The sequence below is a fragment of the Acinonyx jubatus genome, chromosome F2 (genome assembly GCF_027475565.1).
Source record: "Acinonyx jubatus isolate Ajub_Pintada_27869175 chromosome F2, VMU_Ajub_asm_v1.0, whole genome shotgun sequence".
Lineage (NCBI taxonomy): Eukaryota > Metazoa > Chordata > Mammalia > Carnivora > Felidae > Acinonyx > Acinonyx jubatus.
The window spans coordinates 66,386,341-66,402,304 of record NC_069394.1 but is presented as its reverse complement, the minus strand read 5'-3'; the positions used below and the strand labels follow the sequence as shown (position 1 = coordinate 66,402,304).

Below are 15,964 nucleotides of genomic sequence, written 5' to 3'. Positions count from 1 at the left end.
ATAATCATTTACTGAAAAACAGTAATAAAGTCACCAAAAAAAGCCAGAAAAAAGAATTATGTAGAGAGGAACAAAGATAAGAATCATAGCAGTCTTATTAGAAATCATATGAAATCATATGAAATCATAGAGTATAGCTAATAAGCCAATAGTGAAGATAAAATTTAAAAAACACACCTGCTCTTCAACTTCAGTGGGAACTTGCACCCATGTATCCCCCCTCCTACTTTCTCTCTAGCTCTGTCCCTCCATGACTTGACTTCCCTTCCTGTTCAGCCTGGCATCTACAGTCTATCATTTCAACCACTCTCTTGCCAAAATCCTAAACTCCCTTTGCTAGCCTTCTGTGTAACTTACCTGGCCAAGAATCAACCCTGAACAAATCTGACTCTTTGGCTCTCAGGACCTGTAGTGGCCTGAAGGAGGTGAAAAAGGGATTTTGTGAGCTATAAGCATCTTACCAATCCAGTGTCACCAAACTAGTCAGGCCCTCAAAACTGCTGAACAATCCCACCTTTCTCCTCAGTCAGCAACCTGTACCATTTTCTGTAGCAACTCTCAGGGCCTCCTCTTCAAACCTCTTCCACTCTGGCAGCCCCTAGCCTCCTTCTTCTTTTTTTAGCCCCTAGCCTTCCAAATTTAAATAGGTCCAAGTCTAGTCCACCAAAAAAAAAAAACACAACAAAAAAACACACTTCTTCCTTCTACCCCAAGTTCCTATCTGGAGACCTATCCCAAGACCTATCTGGTGTTGGTCTTATCCTTATTGCTCTCTCTTATCCTTATTGCTATTCATATTGAAATAAAACCAATCTAGGGACCATGCAAATTTTCCCATTTGTTACTAATGTTCACTTGTCAATGTCTGTTTTGCCTATTAAACTTCACTCTATGAAGGTAAAACAGAAAATCTGTATTATGAAGTTTGATTTTTGAAAGGGAAAATGCATATATTATTGCTCTGTACAAACTTGTGAAATTAGACTAAATGGGTCTCTAGGTAAAGGGCAAGGAGTTTGTGGGGCACCTGGGAGGCTCAATCGGTTAAGCATCTGACTCTTGGTTTCAGCTCAGGTCATGATCTCACAGTTGGTGAGTTCCAGCCCCACGTTGGGCTCTGCACTGACAGCGTGGTCCTGCCTGGGATGCGTCTCCCTCTCTCTCTGCTCCTCCCCTGCTCACTCTCTATCTCCCTCTCAGAAAAAAAGGGGAGGAGGGCAAGGAGTTTAAGATTTATTTTACAATAATCTTTTTTAAGCATTTTTGTTATGATTTTTTTTTTTAATTTTTTAAGTTTATATTTATTTTGAGAGAGAGAGCAAGCAGGGGAGGGAGAGAGAGAGAGAGATACAGAATCCCGAGTCGGCTCTGCACTGTCATATGTTTATGGTTGATTTGTTCAAATCAGAATCTAAAAATCAGGTCCACATATTACCCTTGGCTGATCTGTCTCTTCAATCACTTAAAAAAAACACGTTTGTTTATTTATTTATTTTGAGAGAGAAAGAGAGAGTATGAGTGGGGGAGGAGCAGAGAGGAGAGAGAGAATCCTAAGCGTGGCTCCATCCCACAAATAGTGAGATCGTGACCTGAGCCGAAACCAAGAGTTGGACATTTAACTGACTAGCCACCCAGGCTAAATCACTTTTAATCTTTAACAGTTACCACTATTCCTCTCCTCCAGCCAACTGCCTTTCTTTTTAATTCCATTTACTGTTCACACAACCAGAATATCTGTCCTCGAGAAATGATCACATTCTGGACTTGCCTGATTGCAATGTTCTTTCACACTTCTCTAGCTCCTGCATTTCTCATAACACAGTAGTTCCTTCTACACTATTAGCCATGATCCTATATGTTTTTCTCTGGTCTTCCCCTTTCCTTACCTTTCCCTCCCATCTTATGCTAAAATAAGTGCTATGTCCATCGACTGAGAAGCAGATAAGGAGAATGTGGCATTCCCCTACAATGGAGTATTATTTGGCCAGTACTATTATATGCTACAATGTAGATGAACCTTGGGAACAGTGAAAGAAGCCAGTCACAAAACCCACATATTCTATGATTCTATTTATGTAAAAAATATATAGGCATTTTTGCCCAAATAGGCAAATATATATACAGTGGCTACTTAGGAAAGGGTTTGGGGGGTGGGGAGCAATAGGTAGAGGAGTTTCTTTCTGAGGTGATGAAAATGTAAAACGGGACTGTAGTAATGGCTGTGCAACTCTGTGAATACATTAAAAACCAATGAATGGTACACTTTAAATAAGTGACTTGTATGGCAAGTGATTCAGACCTTAATAAAGGTATTACAAAAAAAAAAACCCAAACAGTAAGTTTCCTCTTCATGTGTCTATCCATACTGATATAATCCTCAAGATTTCTTAAGTGAATAAAGGAAGTTGCAGAACATTTCATGCATATAATATGCTACCATTTGTGTCAAAGGTACATATATGTTTGCATATATAGAAATACAGACTTACTATTTGCTCTATAGTCAATTTTAATTTTTTTACCACATCATCTAACATTTTCAAGTTCTCCTGAATTGCAAAATTGTAACACCAAGACTGAAATTACTACAGGCAACTTACCAGCAAAGCCGAGTGGACAACAGGGGGGTTGGGATGGTCCATAAATAAAATAAGGCCAGGCAGACATCCCTGATCCTGAACAATGGCTCTTCTATTTAATGGATCTGCTGCTAGATCCCGTAGCTGGTTAACTACCGAGAGAGCATCAGGTTCTTCATTCATGGTGGAGGAGGAAGAATTCATCTTCTATGCCATACACATGAACAAAATCTTCTTAAATTCTGTAGAAATGGTTTGCAAAATTAGCTCAAGGCTGCTGAGGTATATTATGGCATTTGTTAAATAATCAAGATTACAACACCCTTAGAAAGAAACAGATGAATCTAAATCACACAAAAACTTGAGAATTGGCAATCCCACAGTTTAAGTAAAATGAACATAAGAAGCTAACTAAAAAAAAAAAAAAAATCAAATCATTTATGTGTGCACAATGTTTAAAGAACATATGTCATCTTCAATATTCCAATAAATTCCGTTTAGCAATACATATTTTAACACTAAAGTCACAATAAACAAGATCTTTACAGTTCAAGCTCATGACCTTCACTATACTTCTCCAATCATACCACTGCTAGTGCTATTTTCCTCTAGAACATTTCTGGAGCCTAAAACAAGTGCCTCAGGGAAAGGTGGCTAGCTGAAAGCTTTTTTTCTTATTTATCTATGAACAAAACCCAGCATACCGGATTTACAAAAGATAAAATCCACTAGGAAAAAGGAGTCAAAGAAAGCTGTGAACAAAAAAGCCTCACCCTGTGTCTGAGGCCCAAGGAGTTGGGGAGATCATGGTGAAGCTGAACTGAATCTAAGCACACCTGTGCCATATTTGGAAGAATGACACAGAATTTGAGGTACTTCACTTGACAGATAAGGAAACAGTCACAGAGAAGTTAAACAATTTGGCCCAGGTGACAAAAGTACAGAAGTGGGCTAAAATCTTATCTCCTAAACTAATCAAGTCTTTCCACTTTCCATACAGTTCTTTTAAATTCAAAAACTTTTTCCCACAAAAATAAACAGAGTATTTTAGAAAATATAACATGCTAAACGTACAAAAATCAAAGAAAAAAATATCAAGAAATAATAGTCATATATGCAGAAAGTTAAAAATAACAACTTCCATTAAGCAAGTTACACAGTATATTCCTTATCAGTAAGAATATAAAGGTGCAAATACTTTCCACAAATCAATCAGTATGTTTATTTTTTTTTTTAATATCTATTTTTGAGAGGGAGAGCTAAAGCAGGGGAGAGGCAGACAGCAGAAAGCCCAATGGGGGGCTTGAACCCATGAATCACAAGATTGTGACCTGAGCTGAAGTCAGATGCTTAACCAACTGAGCCACCCATACGTCCCAATCAGTATGTTTAATTCCAATTTCAAAAACAGTAACAAGTAGGGCGGGAGAGGAGGGATAAAATTTTTCTCTAATTCCAAAAAGGCTATTAAAGATTATTTGGGGGGGGGGGGAGGCGGGGAAGGTAATAAGGCAGAGTTAGCCTTACCATATGTTGAAATATACAAAGCTATAAACAATAAAGTGGGGGGGGGGGGCACAGAGCAGTAGAGAGATACTTCTCCCAGGAAAGCTACTTATATACATTCAGTATAAGAAAGTGGGCTCTCAGAGAGTCAGACCAAGGCTCCACTACTTGGTAAACGTGATTTCTGGCAAATCCTTTACTCTGTCTCAGTTTCTTCATCTATAAAATAGGGCTAATCATAGCAGCTACCAAATGGTGTACTATCTAAATAAAATAATACACAGAAAAGGGTTTAGACTGGTGCCTGACACTGTAAATGCTCAATAAGTAACAGTTTTAAGTTACATGGAGCCAAAAAAATCCATCAAAAATAGTAAGATTACTCAATAAATGGTGTTGGAATGACTTCTGAGCAATTTAAAACCACTGCTAAGCAAGTTAATTCATACCACATGGCAAAAAGAAATCATTAAATATACATTAAATTTTTTAAGTATGCAAGCAAATGCAAAATTAAAGGACTCAGAGAAAATAGGGCTTTAGCAAAATAGTATTTGGCAGGTTATTGTCAAAAAATGAAAATATTATTGTTACTATGGCAATTAAAAAAAGGATTCAGAAAAAAAGCAACAGACTGAACACACAGATAGGACTAACACGTTTGGGGGCATGTTGCCTCTTAGGTGGCTCTATAGAGATTGGCATCCTGAATATCCCTGTTTACAAACCACCTTACCATTGAGCTTTATGTGCTGTTACCAGCATGAATCTTATCCAAAACTGGAACCTGACGAACCAATTACTGGCTGAAAGGCCTAAGAGCCAATCCCATTTAAGAACCAAATACTCTGGATGAGGTCCCTTTGCAGGACCTTAGAACAGGAGAGCTCCATTCTTATTTAAGAAGTTGTTTGAGGGGTGCCTGGGTGTCTCAGTCGGTTAAGCAGATGACTTCCGCTCAGGTCATGATTTCACAGTTCCTGGGTTCAAGCCCCGTATCGGGCTCTGTGCTGACAGTTCAGAGCCTGGAGCCTGCTTCAGATTCTGTGACCCCTTTCTCTCTGCTCTTCCACTACTTGCTTTCTGTCTCTCTCTCTCTCTCTCTCAAAAATAAACATTAAAAAAAAAAAAGGCATTAGTTAACTATTTAGTGGGAATGATTCTGAAAAAGTTACGGCCTTTCCTGTTCCTTAGAGATGAATAAAAGTCAAAACATTTAAAACTTTCAATCCTCAAAGCCCACAGACCAGGAGAGGGCTCAAAACAGGATCAGCCAAGGAAAGGATCAGGAATACCACAAGGCGCCAAAAATCCAGACATAACAGAGGCAGAAATTGTAGTCAAGCACTGCATTTCCTATGGCACTTAACTGAAGGGAAGAAAGGTAGACAGAGCTATGATTTCTCCCCCAACTTAGAAGGGTTTTTATAAAACTTCAAGAGAGAATTCCTCAGGGTTAAAGTTCATTTTTCTTTCCTTATTTAATATTGCCAATATCAAGTTACTCTGAGAATTGCCTGAATCCTGCTAAATGATCAATATTTTTGTGTATTGCAGAATTCACATAGCAGCTTTTGCAAGATAGCTATGAACAGCTAAGAAAATGGAAACAGATAAGTAAAAGTTAGAACTTTAACCCCAATTCATGTATTAGATACATTTAGTTTTTCTATATTAATTGTATCATTTTCACACAGGCTGTTTGATAAAAATGTTAGCCTTCATAGGCTGGAAAGTGTTTTTTAAAGGATATATTTTGGTATTCATTCTATCCTACCCTCTCTTATTCCCAAATTTGGCAGATCTCAAATAATTTTTAAATAACCTTTTAAATATACTGATCTGAACAATTTTATAGCAACCTATGACCCATAATGTAAGTTAAAAATTCTCTTCCTTTCTTCTACCACATTAAGTTCAAAAGAAATAAGCTTGCTCTCTAGTTGCATTTTTCATTTAAAATACCAATGCCAAGAAATGTGGACCCGGATAGCCTACATCAGAATAAACTGAGATTATCATTAAAATGCAGATTCCAAGGCCCATACCCAGCCCTCATCAGGAATCCTTGGAGGCAGGGCCCAAAGCATCAGGGCCCAAAGCATCATTCCAGGTGATTCCTGGTACAAATAAAAGCAATTAACACTTTACAGTGCTTGATAAGTACACGTCTTTTTAATATGGCTAGAGACATCTGAATGAAACCTTAAACATTAAAATTCTACATACTTTAATTCCTGTGCAACATACAGTAATCCCTGAAAGTGATTTGGGGGCTATGTTTCAGTTTTATTGCCAGATAACCAAATGAATAAACTAAAAAAACTACTAGCAGTAGCCAACCTACAGGCTCCTTCCAAAGAAAATGACCGAAAAGTTCCTGATCAAAGGAACAAAATTGTGGGGGGGAATTATGGTGGGGAATTTGTGTACTGATGATGTGTGAGTAAACAGAAAGCTCTTGAGACTGTATTAGCAGTAGTATTTAACATCTTTGTCTCATTTCATTTTTTAGACCAGTACCTGACACCTTACAAGTTAGTTTTTAATTGATTTTTAAACATTCTTTTCTAAGTAAGCTAAACTTGACAACACAGACATAAAGAAAAATCAAAGTCTCACTAGTAAATGAGAAAAATGTGGAACTTTTCCCTAGTCCATTAAAATACAAATGGATGGGGTGCCCGGATGGCTCAGTCGGTTAAGCATCCGACTTCAGCTCAGGTCGTGATCTCGCAGTTCTGAGTTGGAGCCCCGTATCCAGCTCTATGCTGACAGCGCAGAGCCTGGAGCCTGATTCAGATTCTGTGACTCCCTCTCTCTGCCCCTCTACTGCTCATACTCTGTCTCTCGAAAAATAAATAAATGTTAATATATATATACGTATGTATATATATATAAAAAAAAGAACACAAATGGATACAATACATACCTTTTTTTCCCTCTTTTGTTTAGTTCAATTTGGACAAACAGATCATTCTAAGATAATACTGCATGCTCCCCAAACTTTAAGGAACTCTGATTACCCAAGGGATCTTGTTTAAAAAAATTTGATTCAGTAGATGGAGAGAGGCCTGAGATTCTACATTTCCAGCAAGCTCCCAGATGAGGCCTATCCTGCTGGAACTGGGAACTTAGGTGATAGACGTGAGACTATAATTAGGCAGATGCCTGAAAGATTTTTTCTTTTGCCAAAGCTTACCATTTAACTCAAAGAATGGTTTAGGTCTCTTAACAACTATGAGCTGCAGAGGGTACACACCCACAACCTAAATCCATATTCAGTTAAGCAAGTTTTTAAAAATATCATAAGCATGGAGTTCCTATCTGGCTTTCCCTTAATTAGCAACTAACTAACTCTTTCAGAAGCTAGTTACCTCACTTGAGCCTCAGTTTCCTCTTGTAATAACCTTGAGTGATGGTTAGGATCAAAAAAACAAAAAACAAAACAAAACAAAAAAACCCAAAACTTGAAACGATACAACAGAGCACCAGCAATTACCAAACAAGAACAGAATTTAATCTTGTGGGTACTTATATTCCACCAGCTATCGGGGTATATTCTGCCCTAACACATCAGTACACTATCACGAAAGGAGCTGCAAACTGCACGAAGGTCTCCCAAAAACTTAGGAAAATACAGAGATGTGAATGCTGGTCTCTCTTGAATGGAGACAAACACAACGATGCCCTTCCATTCTTAGCAGCAGACATGCAGATGCACAAAAGATAAAGTTACCAAAGAACAAGCTGGAGAGATGAAGATGACATCTATTAATACCAGGGTTTGTAACAATCAGACGTGTGGGGGACGGAGAGGAACTGAACAAAGCTAACATTTTCGCAGGGCACATTGGAGCCTGGCGCTATAAAGCGCTTGGTGGGACGCGCTGCTGGGTCGGGAGAAGGCCAGCGGAGCGCCTCGGCCCAGGCCGAGTTGCGGACTTGGTGCAGGGGCCGCTTTCCGCGGCCTTCCGGGCTCCACCGCTTTGTCTGCCGCCCCTGGATCCTTACATACCACGCCAGAGCTTTAGGAGTCCGGAGCCGTCCGCACCATCAGGGCCACACCAACGAATGGAGCACAGGGACCCGGGAGGCGCAAAGACGGTCCCTCCGTTCGCAGCCGCCGGCCTCAGCGACGGCAAACGACCAGGTTAACTCTAGAAGCCAAAGAGCGAGGACGCTGGCGGGGAAAGGCTCTACAGACTCTCCCCCACGACCCTGGAACATCCGTCAGTCCTGCCCTCTCATTGGCTGAAACCATTCCAACGTGAGGATAAGACATCCAGTACGTGAAGGCCTTCTTAGACTAAAGCGTTCATTGGTGACCTAGGGAAATGCACTCAGTATTGAACGGAAGAGTCCAATGAGAGTCCAGGAACACTTGAATTGGACCAAACGACTCTCCGTTCGCTAAGCATTAGGCACGGAAAGAACCTTGGTTCCGGCCGAGAAACCGTCGTGGTTTCCCAACTACAATTTCCAGCTTTCCGGCACTGAGGGGAATCTCTCTCTGCTCCTGCGTTCGGAAATTCAAATCGAACTTTTTGTTCTGGCAATTCTTTCAGTTCTAATAAAGGATTTTCATGATATTTCATTCGTTTTTGTGACTCTTAATTCATAATCTTTAAAGTTTCTTGGCGTTTTTGGTAAGAACATATTAGCACATTAGGCGTTTCGTTCATTTCTTGTTAGTGTCCACTGTCTTCCTAACACCGGGAAAGCTGCAAAGTACAGTTTTTTGTTTTAAATAATAACGTCTTTTCTGAAGGATTTTTTTTTTTGGTAAGGGAAAGGGACTTCTAATTAGAACGTTCTCAAATTCGTCATGATGTAGTTTTTAAATACTGTCTTCTATTTAGTTTATCATTGTAAAGATTTATATACCTTTAACGATGACAGGCACCGGTTTTAAGTATAAACCTTGGGTTTTGAAGCTATTTCTCTAAATATAAGTGTAATCTAAATTATATAGGCCAGTCTGAGAATAATGCATCCATTGCACGCAATAACTTCACTGAAAGGAATCTAGATTCTTTCAGTTTGATTTTGCCACATAGCTCATGTATTAAAGTCTCAAGGAATTTAAGAGGCCTATAATAGGGCAAGTGTGGTTAAGAATAAATGTCGCCGGGCGGGGCGCCTGGGTGGTTCAGTCGGTTAAGCCTCCAAATTCAACTCAGGCCATGATCTCAGGGCTCAGCGTTCGTGGACTGGAGACCCTCATGGGCTCTGTGCTGACAGCTCAGAGCCTGGAACCTGCCTGGGATTCTGTGTCTTCCTCTCTCTCTCTCTCTGCACCTCCCTGGGGCGCCTGGCTGTCTCAGTGGGTAGAGCCTGCTACTCTTGATCTCCACGTCCTGAGTTCAAGCCCCAGGCTAAGTAAGCATAGAGAGCTTACTTTAAACAAACACCTCAGACTGTGTTCTATGCAATTGTCTCCAATACTTTGATTCCCAAGTGAATTCAAAATCCAGGTACTTCTCAAGTTACTTTGCCTTTTCTTATTCTTAATTTCCTTCTAACAAGCTCAAGAAAACAGGAGCAAAGTAGAATAGAAAAATGTCCCTTTCACACCATTTGACCTATAGCAAAAACAAGTGAGAAATGATGCATAATGTCCAGCAGTAGAAGCACCAGCCTCATTTTAAATAATCAACCAGACCAACCAACTGCTGGAACTGAGGGGGGAAAAGGAAAAGTTAAAAAGGAGATTGTGATACATTTACAGTAAGAAAAAAGGCTGTAAAAAAGTAAATATAGGAAGTCCAAAGGGCACAGACAGGTTAAACATAATCCATTTGATTGAGTAAATGAAATTTTGTTCAGTATTGTTATTAAAAACAATGAAATAGCCCAGGAAAGTAAACCTATTTTTTCTAAAATCAATTTATCAAAAAGAGAGAAGATAATTGGGATTTTCCCAACTAATAATTGATGACATAGATTTTTGGCAGTGGTCAGAATATATATTACATAGAGTCTTTTTTAGAAGTTCAAAATCTAAAGTTGAATATAATCATGCCTCTGACATTAAAGTAGTGAGAAGACTAATCCTTCGCAAACTGCCATTACAGAGAGTTAGATGACTGGCATTTAAAAACAGGATGTAGTCACAAAAAATAATTAACAATTTCATAAGCACTTATGGACTACAAGCCCCAGGAAGTTTAAGATTTTAAGAATTTATATTCCTATGTTAAAAATCTATGAACTTGACACCAGTAAAGTTATACTATCTGCCATTATGAGTCGTTGCTAGTTCTGAGCCTCAGATATCTTGCCACAGGACACAGCTGGAATGTTAAGTTTCTCAATAGCTGTGTTGCTTAAGACCCAGGAATCAGATAAAGGTAGTTTCATTTATTCAATTATTTAATTAATTATTTTATTTATTTATTTAATAATTTTAAAGTGTTTATTTATTTTAAAGTGCTTGAGAGTGAGAGAGAACATATGCACATACAGGTAGTGGCAGAGAGAGAGGAAGAGAGAGAATCCCAAGCAAGCCCCATGTTGTCAACACAGAGCACGATGTGGGGCTCTATTTCACTAAACCGTTTAAGATTATGACCTGAACCAAAACCAAGAGTCAGACACTTAACCAACTGAGCCATCTACGCACCCCATTCACTTATTTTAAAACTATTTTCAGAACACATTCAATGTGCTAGAAACAGTCTTAACAATGGATTCAAAAATACAAGAAAACATAATCACTGCCCCCAGGTTTATGGTCTAGTGTTATGGTTTCCAAAACTTATTGATCAAGTACTTCTTTCAGTTTAAAAAAATGTTTTGAGCACGCAGCTTGGTTATATGTATATTATTTATTCATAAATTCTATACACATACTATAAAACTAATATGTAGACTTAAAACATATCAAAATAGAAAAATTTTAAAGGATGAGAAATAATTATAAATGTATTTGTATGTATCTGAATGAAAATAAAATTGTGTCCATATACATTATATACCAAAAAACTGAAATTCCAGATGGATTAAGAACACAAGTATAAAAAATAAAATATTGAAAACCCTTTAAGAAAATCTTGGTGACCACATATAACAATATAGAAGTAGAGGAGACGTTAGACAAGACTAGAAACTCAAAAGTTAAAAAAGAAAGAAATTAGCGGCGCCTGGATGGCTCAGTTGGTTGAGTGTCTGACTTCGGCTCAGGTCATGATCTCCCGGTCTGAGAGTTCGAGCCCATGTCAGGCTCTGTGCTGACAACTCAGAGCCTGGAACCTGCTTTGGATTCTGTGTCTCCCTCTCTCTGCCTTCCCCCACTCACGCTCTGTCTCTCTCTCTGTCTCAAAACTAAATAAACATTAAAAAAATAATTTAAAAAAAATCCAGCAAAATCTATTTTTTTAAATGTTTATTTAGTTTTGAAAGAGAGAGAGAGTGGGACAGCATGAGCAGGGGAGGGACAAAGAGAGGGAAATACAGAATCTGAAGCAGGCTCCAGGCTCTGACCTGTCAGTACAGAGTCCTATGCAGGGCTCAAACCCAGGAACCACGAAATCATGACCTGAGCCGAAGTCAGATGCTTAATAGACTGAGACACCCAGGCGCCCCCCAGCAAAACATATTCTAAAAAATAATATATTTTTTTGACCCAGCAAATCCTCAAGAATCTAAAACATAAAAAGCATCAGTATATAAAGACGTAAGAACAAAGATGTTTGTTGCAATATTGTTCACATAGGCAAAAAAAAAAAAAAAAGCCAATAAAAAAAACCCCAACATCAAATGAATACATATCAATAGTGGAATGTTTTAGTAAATGATGGTATATCTACAGGCCATGGACCATTATGAAAAATATATTAGAAAGAGACATTGAGGAATTTCCACATTGCTAACTGATAAAAGTTGCTTTGAAGTATATATATATATATATATATATATATATATATATATATATTTGTATATATATGTATATATGTTGTATATGTATATATATAACATACATATGTATATATAACACACACAGTATGTGTGTTATATATATATATAACATATATATGTTATATATATATATATATATAACACACACAGTATGATCTTATTTTTGGAAACAATAACAAATCATATCCTACACGTTTATATAAATGTGTACCATTATACATTATTCTATGAGCATGGAAAACATAGAGAAAGATACACTCTAAGTTTTCAGCATATATTACCTGAATGGGTGGGATAGGATCTGGGAGACTAGGTGCTCATCACATGCAAAAAAGTTAAAAATAAATTAGCTTTACTGGGGGTGTGTGTAAATATAGTTCTATACATAATTTGATAAATGTTCATTAAGTAAAACCATATGTAAATGAAATGAAATGTAATCAACAAAAATCTAGGTGGTATTTTGTAGTTTCAAGGAATTTCTTTTGCAAATAGTAGAGTGATAAACGTGGGGTCACCAAACAGTTACATCTGAGGAGGATACATTGTAAGAAGACAGGAGACTGGTAAAGTAACCAATAAACCTTACCCAGTGACTCAGTGTCTGTAGGACCTCATTCAGAAAAGCTACATGGTGCCATTTGGGTCAAACAAATCAACTTTGACCACATGCTGGCTCTATGACTTTGTACTAATCACCTGGCTATGAGGACATCAATCTCCTCTAAAAAACAGATCATAGAACCTGCCTTCCACTACTGCTATAGAAATCTACAATTAAATAGTGTGAGAACACCTAGCCCACTGTCTAGAAGATGTTTCATAAATGTACATTTAGTCCCACTTCTCTGTATAAAAACCTGCTCTCCAGAAAAGATCTGATAAGAGCTAATTTGTAATGGTAAAATTCTTGAGTGCTTACTGATACTAGAAAAAATTAAAAAAAAAGAAACATCACTCGTCACTTTCAGAGAATTTGAAGGAACCAACTCATTTTTCTGAAAACTGGTAATGATGAGAATCAAACCAAGCATTGAACCTGCCTTTCTTGTATGTATTATATTTCAGGGTAACAAAATAGTTGATGTGTGATAATTATTCTGAAAACTGGTAAATATTAAGAAACAAGCATTCAACTTGCTTTTCTTTACAAATGTGCTTCAAGGTGACCAGCTAGCTAATAAATGACACATACAGCTTTACTTTGTCTTAAAATGCCCCTTACATGGGCACTTCACTGTCCTACCCAATGGTCTTTTGCCAGTTAGGTTTTTCTGGATTCTAACTCAGAACCTTCTAAGGCACATTTCAGTGTGTTTTATTTTCTATAGACAGGCAATCAGAGCTAGAGAAAATGCAGAACTAGAGAGAGTCTTGATTTTCAGGGAAGATACTGTTTAAGACTTGCAGATTATTCAACCTATCTCACCAAATGGGATTGTCATTAGACCTAATATAAGATAGGCTGATGGATATATTTTGACATTTGTCTGTCCCCTACTTGACTAGTCACTGGATCACAAACACACAGCTGACTGTCATTCAGGGGTATCATTTATTGGGCCCTTGTGATAAACCAGACATTACCCTTAGTATTTTACAAATATTACACAATTGGTCCTCAGGGCCACTCTGTCAGGTGACTGTTTTCCTTTCCCACTGTGCGGGTCAGGAAATTGAGACCTAGGGAGGCTGACTAACTTGCCCAGGGCCACACAGCTGATAAGTGGCAGAGGATATTTTGAAGATGGGTCTGTCTCACTTGGAAGCCTACATTCCTTCTACAAGAGAAGTCAGTCTCACCATCTACCAATGTGAACAAATGGGAATCTGACCTCTTGTTAAATTTCTCCAAGGAATCTGGCCCACAACTAGCCCTGGTCACCTTTCTCTGGCTGAAAACACACTTAATAATGGATAAATCTCTGCCTAAACAATGGCATTATAATCCTTTAATCTGTTAGGAATCTGAAGGCATAGAAAGGTCGAGGGACTTTTTCAAGTCTGCACAGTGAGTAAGAGAGAGCACCGATTCTTTCTCCTCTATTCAATCAATCAATCAATCAATCAATCAACCAATCTGCCAGACAAAGTTTAAGTTATTCTGGATTTTGCCCAGGAAGCTGAGGCATTTATTTGGGTAAAGAACTCCAGGATCAGACACACTAAAAAGAAAAGTCCATTTTCTTCTAAAATCCCCAAATAGATTGTCCTGTAACTTTCTACATTAGTTTCTGAACTTAGCTATGCAAAATAATTATCTAAGATTCTGGGAAGGGGCCTGGACATATGCCCTAAAGTGAAATTTAAGAACCCTCAATCTTGCTGAGATAGAAATTGTATTATTTATTTCTTTCAAACAAATCACTTCAAAACTTAGCAGTTTAACACAATAATCATTTATTATCTCATAGTTGCTTTGCATGCAGAATCCAAGTGTGGCTTAGTTTAGGGTCTCTAGCTCAGGGTCTCTCACAAGGTTGCAGTCAAGGTGTCAGTGGGGCTCCAGTCATCTCAAGGCTCAACTGGGAAAGGATGTTTTACCAAATTCACTCACATGGCTATTAGCAGGATTCAGTTTCTCAAGGGTGATGAAAAGAGGGCCTCAGTTTCTTGCTGGCTGATGGCCAGAGGCCTCGCTCAGTTTCTTGCCACATAGGCCTCTCCATAAAGCAGCTCACAATATGGCAGTTGGCTTCTCTCAGAGACAGTAAAAGAAAGACCAATAGAAAGCAAGCAAGATGGAAGCCACACTCTTTTTTAGCCTAATCTTGGAATTGCCACCCTATCTATCTTGTATTCTATTCATTAGAAGGAGGACTCTAGGTCAAACCCACCCTTATCAAGATGGGATTACACAAGGGTGTGAATATCAGGAGGCAGGGATCACTGGGGGCCATTTTAGAGGTTACTTATCACAGAGATGTAAATAAAGAATTAAAAAACAAGGAGGTGGGGAGCCTGGGTGGTTCAGTCAGTTAAGCATCCAACTTAGGCTCAGGCCATGATCTCATGGTTCATGAGTTCGAGCCCCTCGTTGGGCTCTGTGCTGACAGCTCGGAGCCTGAAGCCTGCTTTGGCTTCTGTGTCTCCCTCTCTCTACCCCTTTTTATTTATGCCTCTCAAACATAAATAAACATTAAAAAAATTTAAAACAAAGAAAAACAACAAGGAGGTAATATATTTCCTAGCTCTGTCCACTAAGCGAGGTTAGATTCAATGACACCCCAGTAGCCACAAGTATACCCAGTGCCCAGATCTTGGTTTCTAAGTATCATTCCAGTGCTCCTTGGAGAAATGGCTGACTCTAATGCTGGGGCAGGAAAAATACAAGATCAGCTTGGAGCCTTTTGTAGTTCAAGAAAACAGAAGATGACCAAAAACCAAAAAAACCACAGGAATCAACTGAAAAGAGCTCCCAGTGGCTAAAGCTGGAACAATTTGAGCAAAAAATAAAAATCATAATATAAAATATAAACAAAATATAAATATACATGACTCTTTATAAACAAATGAGTGAGTATAAATAAATAATAAATCTTACTTAGAGAAGAACTCTAAATTACATAGCTATTCCACTCCAGGAGATGAAGCTTAATCTCTTATGACCCTTCAGGGTGGGTAGGATTTAGTGACTTGCTTCCAAAGAAGAGAATATGGAAAGAAGGTAAAAAATGCAAGTTTACAGTGGAGAAACTTGTAAATACTAACCTGGTCAGGTGATCACAGTTAACATCAGCAGAAATAAATCATGCTAATACCATGTACCCTCAGATATGGTGTGATGAGAAGGGCATCTCAACGTGTGGTATTTCCCCCAAACCTTATAACCCCAGTCTAATTCTGAGAAAAACAGCAGACCAATTCAAATCAAGGTAAATTGTATACTATATCTGACCACACTCCTCAAAACTGTCATAGCCATATCAAGATTCTGAAAAACAAGGAAAAATGGAGAA

The 15,964-nt window shown here is 38.3% G+C and overlaps 1 protein-coding gene across 1 annotated transcript in view; it reads right to left on the bottom strand.

Moving 5' to 3' along the window:
• Nucleotides 1-8,243, bottom strand: part of ARMC1 (armadillo repeat containing 1) — a 42,766-nt gene extending 34,523 nt beyond the window's left edge. The window contains exons 1-2 of the mRNA XM_015083956.3: nucleotides 8,104-8,243; nucleotides 2,601-2,821 (exon numbers count right to left, since the gene is read on the bottom strand). Of these exons, the coding sequence (XP_014939442.2) occupies nucleotides 2,601-2,783 (183 nt within the window). The 5' untranslated portion in view covers nucleotides 2,784-2,821; nucleotides 8,104-8,243. The remainder of the gene's footprint in view (nucleotides 1-2,600; nucleotides 2,822-8,103) is intronic.
• Between the last annotated feature and the right edge of the window lie 7,721 nt (nucleotides 8,244-15,964).